Source organism: Phoenix dactylifera, chromosome 9, assembly GCF_009389715.1.
Source record: "Phoenix dactylifera cultivar Barhee BC4 chromosome 9, palm_55x_up_171113_PBpolish2nd_filt_p, whole genome shotgun sequence".
NCBI classification, from domain to species: Eukaryota; Viridiplantae; Streptophyta; class Magnoliopsida; order Arecales; family Arecaceae; genus Phoenix; species Phoenix dactylifera.
In genome coordinates this window covers 19,960,284-19,965,993 of record NC_052400.1, presented here as the reverse complement: position 1 = coordinate 19,965,993, position 5,710 = coordinate 19,960,284, and the positions used below count along the sequence as shown (strand labels likewise).

The 5,710-nt window shown below is 37.4% G+C and overlaps 1 protein-coding gene across 1 annotated transcript; it reads right to left on the bottom strand.

Annotated features, from left to right (window-relative positions):
* Positions 1-350: 350 nt before the first annotated feature.
* LOC103710232 (40S ribosomal protein S24-1-like) lies at positions 351-4,850 on the bottom strand. The gene is made up of 5 exons (XM_008795884.2): positions 4,600-4,850; positions 4,471-4,512; positions 4,174-4,344; positions 957-1,043; positions 351-567 (listed from the first exon to the last, which is right to left on the bottom strand). Exons 1-5 carry the CDS (start codon positions 4,672-4,674, stop codon positions 526-528), a joined length of 417 nt encoding a protein of 138 aa, XP_008794106.1. The 5' UTR covers positions 4,675-4,850; the 3' UTR covers positions 351-525.
* Positions 4,851-5,710: the final 860 nt, after the last annotated feature.

Below are 5,710 nucleotides of genomic sequence, written 5' to 3'. Positions count from 1 at the left end.
ACTTTTCTCGAAGGATCTTAATATTTAAATGAAGCCAATTTATCACATCATGGGCTCCCAAACAAAGACGATAAAATAGAAATAATGTTTCTAGCAGTTCAGTTTGAAATCCTTCTAAATCTACTACCAGGTGGGCAGATTGAATGTATTACAGCTTAACCATGATAAGCATGGCATATGAAAAGTACACCAAACGTTTGTTCAATGTTTTCAGCAGTTTAGTTTGATATCCTCCTAGAACTGCCACCACAGGTGGGCAGATTGATTGTGTCATGGCAAAGGAGCTCCCTAAATCTTCCTGCTATACGAGGTTGCAGCTTAACCATGATAAACATAGCATGAGAAAAGTATATAAGGATCTAAAAGAACTGAATTGCAAGGAGCACTGAATGTTGGAACGTCTAGTTACTAAACTCAAATTCAGAAAAACATATGAAACTGAATCAAGCAAAGCTGAATGTGATATCCATCAAGCAGCATGAGCCAAAATTGAAGAAAAAGACAGAAACAATTTGTTGCCTTGGTTCATTTCTTCTTCCCAGCCTTGGCAGCGTCTCCAGCCTTCGTCTGGACATGACACACAATTAATTTGGTCAGCAATGAAGAGAGAGACAACTGGTGAGACAGAGAGAAAACTGGTCCATACACCAGCATTTCAACCTCCGCCATTTGGTGGATTGAAATGATTGGTGAAGCCACCGCAGTTGTTTCTCAAAATAACCAAATAAAAAAAAAAGAAAAAAAAAACTGACAAGATATCAAGATCGGGTTAGGATCATCTGAATGAAACCTAGTTTGAGATGTCCGAGGAGATGCACGAACAATTTGCCACCATTTGTGACAAGTGCACTTATATTTTCTCATGGATGTCCGATATTGGTTTATATCAAAAAGCAAGCACTAAACTAATTTTTTCCAGAAAATAACAAAAAGTTGAGAAGGAAAGATTGGCTCACCTTCTTCACTCCACGGATCTTCTTTGCCCGATTCTTTCTTTCCTTCATCTGCTTGCGTGACTTTTCAACCTTCGTGGCAAGCCCATTCTGTAACAAGACCATAACCATATCAACACCAAGAGACTACTGTATCCAAAAACAAGAATCAGCCTCACATGATACCAGCATAGAAGCAAATTATAATAATTATTTTACAGGAGAAAAATATGAAGAAACCCAGCTATAGTGAAAAGAATGTGAGTAAGCTCAAACTAACAGTGACCTACACAGAAAGGTGTAAATAGTCAAGGTAAACTTATATCGGTTAGTTTAATTTCACAGTTTATTTTTTTTCTTCCAAACTGGTTTCAAGCATATCTGCTACACCGTGCATTCAATCAAGTGATTCACTAGAACTTGATTATTCAATAGTTGTCCGTTATCCTATAGTTAACATTCTTAGTTATACACCATAAAGAAGGAGGTCTATCAACGAATTTCCGAAGTCATCTAAGGTTTGCGATAAAATTCTAGAATTTGGTACTCCAAAATAATGTACAGAGAGTTCCACTTCATTTATGTCGCTTAACAAAATATAAAGAAATTGACCGTTAAAGTAGGTGGACATTGATCTCAATGATAAAACATTCCATTTACGAACTTTTTTCACCAGGATTTAAATTTTACTACAAATAATGTATTCTGCTAGGTCAATATTGTTTGATCCAGTTGCCAAACTTTACAAAAAACCACTGGCTGCTTAGACAAGCTTCCTGCTCAGCGGAAATGACTGCAACTTTCTAAGGCATATTAACAGTTTTATTTTCCATACAAACATCCGGGGGACTCTAAGGAAAATGGAATGATCATATGTTTTTGAATTAAAATGGAAAAGAAGTATTATTAACCAAAAAACAAAATTTAAATTTAATAGGCCAGGGAAAAAGTTCATGAAGTGTGTTGAGAAAATTTAATGACAGAAACAATTAAAAGTTTATATTTTGCTACACAGATTAATGTAACAAATTTGACCTTGAACAGACATGGGCATGAGGAAAGGAAAAGTAAGAAACTCGAACAGTCTTAATGCTTGCAGGTTTATAGAAGCAAGAGTCAACCTCACAAATAAAAGATGAAAATAAGGTTCATGGTGACTGGGTCTGATGGAACCTGCTAATACTGAGTTCCAGCATTTAATTCCATCCATATTAAACATCTGGCCTTAAAATATGACTCTTCATAACCCAGGACTCCTATTGTTCTCTTTCACCACAAAACAAATCAATGACAGCAATGGGTCATATTAGATACAAGTTAGAATGGCATTCACTAATCCAGCCCATCCAGATTGCATGTCAGACTTCTCTGACCCAAAGCCACTAGCAGGTTGACTGGATCAACCCAGCCCTAGCTTGGGAGAGTAGAAAAGGAAAGAGAGCAGAAGAGAGGAAGAAGAGGAGGAGGGGAAGGGGAGAGGGGTTGAACAGGAAAGGGTGGCACCGCAAGCAATAAAGCCCACAAGACTGGCAACTACAGCAATAGGGCAACGGGCCAATATTTCAAAGGATATAGGGTCGACAGGCTATAGATCCGGAACGAGAAGAAAAAAGAAAAGATGAAAAGGCAAGGAGGGAGGAAAGGGGGCAGAGGAAAAGAATTGGGGTGATCTGATGAGATCAGCTAATATACACGCCACATGCATGCATATAAGCACGTACATGTATATAAGAACAATAAATGCTAATAGGGTTCAGATACAACAGGTCAGAACCCTCAAAAATATACCCTACTCAACAGACAACCAACTGATAGCACAGCAGGCAAAAGTGAGTCAGATCTTAACATTTTAAGGTCATCTCTCCTACGTAATCTTATTATTGACCAGAAACCATTAGAAATTTGAACCCCTGAAATAAACCTAGTATGATCTTGAGGTGATGAAATGTCAATCTTATCGCTTGAAAAGGCACAATAAAGTGGGATGGCCAGAGACTGATGAATGGGCGCCGTTACTAAACTCAACTCAATTAAGCGATAGTCTTTTCCTCCATTCTGCTTTGTTTAGGACCACACTTTCTGAAAAATGCAGAGATATTAAGTCCTTCCTCACTACTTCGAATGGGCACCATTACTAGAAAATAATTGTTAAGTGAAACCTATCTGAGCAATGAATAGAAAGGTTGACAGGAACTTAGAGATTTCAGAAAGGAGGTTATCAGAGAAACAACAGCAGATATAATTTTTTTTCCGAACACTCTTAAAAAGCTAAAACATATGGACAGAGGTATGTGCCCTACAAAATTTCCTTAAGAAATAGGACTCCACTGATTCAGTAAACGAATCATGTCATAGTAAGAAAAAATAGTCGCTTATATCACAACCTAACAAGAAAAATTAAAGACAACGTATCTGAACAATGATTTCACAATAATAGGATGGAACAAATTTATAATATCAGAGGCCACATGAAGAGGGATGATGAAGGACAGCATGGCGGTAAGGAAATTAAAGCAAAACAACCAAGGATTAGTACATGCTGATTTTTTTTAGTTAAGAAGTCAGTAGTCAGTGGAGCATGATTATAATAACAAAGCCTCAACCCCTCTATCATAGATCAAGATAGTGAATCATGCACAGTAGATACCTACAAAACTCAAGGACATCATTCACTAAAGATTACAGAGAATGTCAGAATAACGGTGTATTAGAAGCCGAGAGCTTCACAGAAGAATGATCAATACTTAGATTTTGGGAAAAAATAAAGAAAACTAAGCAAATGTAGACAGATTCAGATCAAAGCTTAGCATTTTGCACTCAAGGACCCCTTTATACTCTGATGTGAATGCGACCAACCGATATAGATAGCAATAAGAACTCACTGTTATTAAACGAAAAAAGATACAAAACTCAAATTTGATGAACGAGAAATCATCCTTAATGTATCCATAATCAGTTCGTATAACTTTTTTCAAGGTCCCGGTTAGCAGACTCAAACGAAGCATGCAAACTATAAGAAATAAATTGGCATGATAACAAAATGATATAATAACTAAAACACATACCATACAAAACAAAGAATGCATTATCGCAAAACAAAAAAAAAAGCATATTCAGTTCAGAGATTAGAATATCAGCGTGTATCAACCAATGCACGGGAATCCTCTAAAAACATATATTAAAACAAACCAAGAAATCAAGAAATCCAAATAAGAGAGGAGGGGAAGAGATGGCAGCATACCCTGATGAGCCGGTACTTGGGCTCATACTTCTTGGCGGCCTCAACGTTGTCATAGATGAGACCAAAGCCAGTGGACTTGCCGCCTCCGAAGTGCGTCCGGAACTTGAACACAAAAATCGAGTTCGGATCCTTCACCTCGTACAGGTTACCCAATTTCTCCTTCAATTCCGCCTTCAATCACACCAATTCCAAAGAAAATCAAATAAAAAAATCTATACAAGAAGATGATGAACAAATTAACGCATCTAAATCTAACCCAAAAAAAAAATATTGAAAAAGGACAGAGGAATCTCATACCTTAGAAACATTAGCCCTTCCAGGATGAAGGACATCAATGACCTGAAATCGAAAGAAAAAAAGGGTTTTTTTTACCTTCCAATATACAGAAAAAAAATCAAGAAAAATAACTAGGGTATATTAACTCACGAATTGCTTCCTGGAGAGAAGCCGGTTGGTCATGAACTTCCTGGTTCTGATCGTGACCGCCTTCGTATCCGCCATTTTCTGGAAGAAAATGAGAGCTCCCGCCGGCGCAGAGGTATAGCAAGCAGACGCGAAAAAGAAGAACGACGGAAAAAACCCCTTCCACGTTATATAAACCCTAACCCTAGAACGTGGTGCGGCGCTTATACGTGTTTGGGTCGGGTTGGACTGGCGAGGTCCAGTCTCTCAATGCGTCAAGGCTGTGACTGGGCGTGGTTAGTCCAGACGTGGCTAAATGGACTGACTAATGGGCCGTTGCTAATGAGTTTGCGTAGAGCCCACTCTGGGAACCAGGCTCGATCCAAACCAGACCCAGTCCGATGGTGTAAGGGATTTGGCCTGCTCATCACAAAATACTATACTTTGATTGAGCTACATTACATGGTTGTTCAAGATTGATTACGACAGGAAATTGAATGCTAAGACAAGCTAAAATTATCTCTCTATTTTTTTCTTTTAAGATGTTCCATTTTGTATTTTGTTGGACCATGAAACCCTAAGACCCTACCTTCATTACCATCTCTAGAAACATTTTTATTCTTGTACCGACCTCCGTTACTTATCCATCCATGGCAAATATGGATGCAGGAGAGATATGTATTTATATATGCATGTATATACATATGTATTTATATATGCATGTATATATAGTAGAGTTAATATATCAGCACTCATACAACAATCCTAATACGACCGAATGATCGTGAGCTCAGCACCGTTTTCATTTGATGCTTTATTCGCAAGCCAAGTGTTCCTCTTCCTCCTATAGTGGGCTTTTTTGATGATCAATCTAGCTATTAGATTTATATTTTAATCTATATTATTGTATGCGGTCTTCTATCTTTGAACTACTTACTATTAAAAAATTATATAATTTTGAGATCCATATCCTATATATAGATCCAGTAGTTGAAAAATCATATAATTTTATGGTACTTTTATTCTGTGTTTGCATTGATCAATTTACCATGCTTCTTATAGTCTAATTTCGATTTTTCGTTGTTTATTTCTTTTACAACCATCTCTGCAAAACCTTTAGGTTGAGCATGCTTGA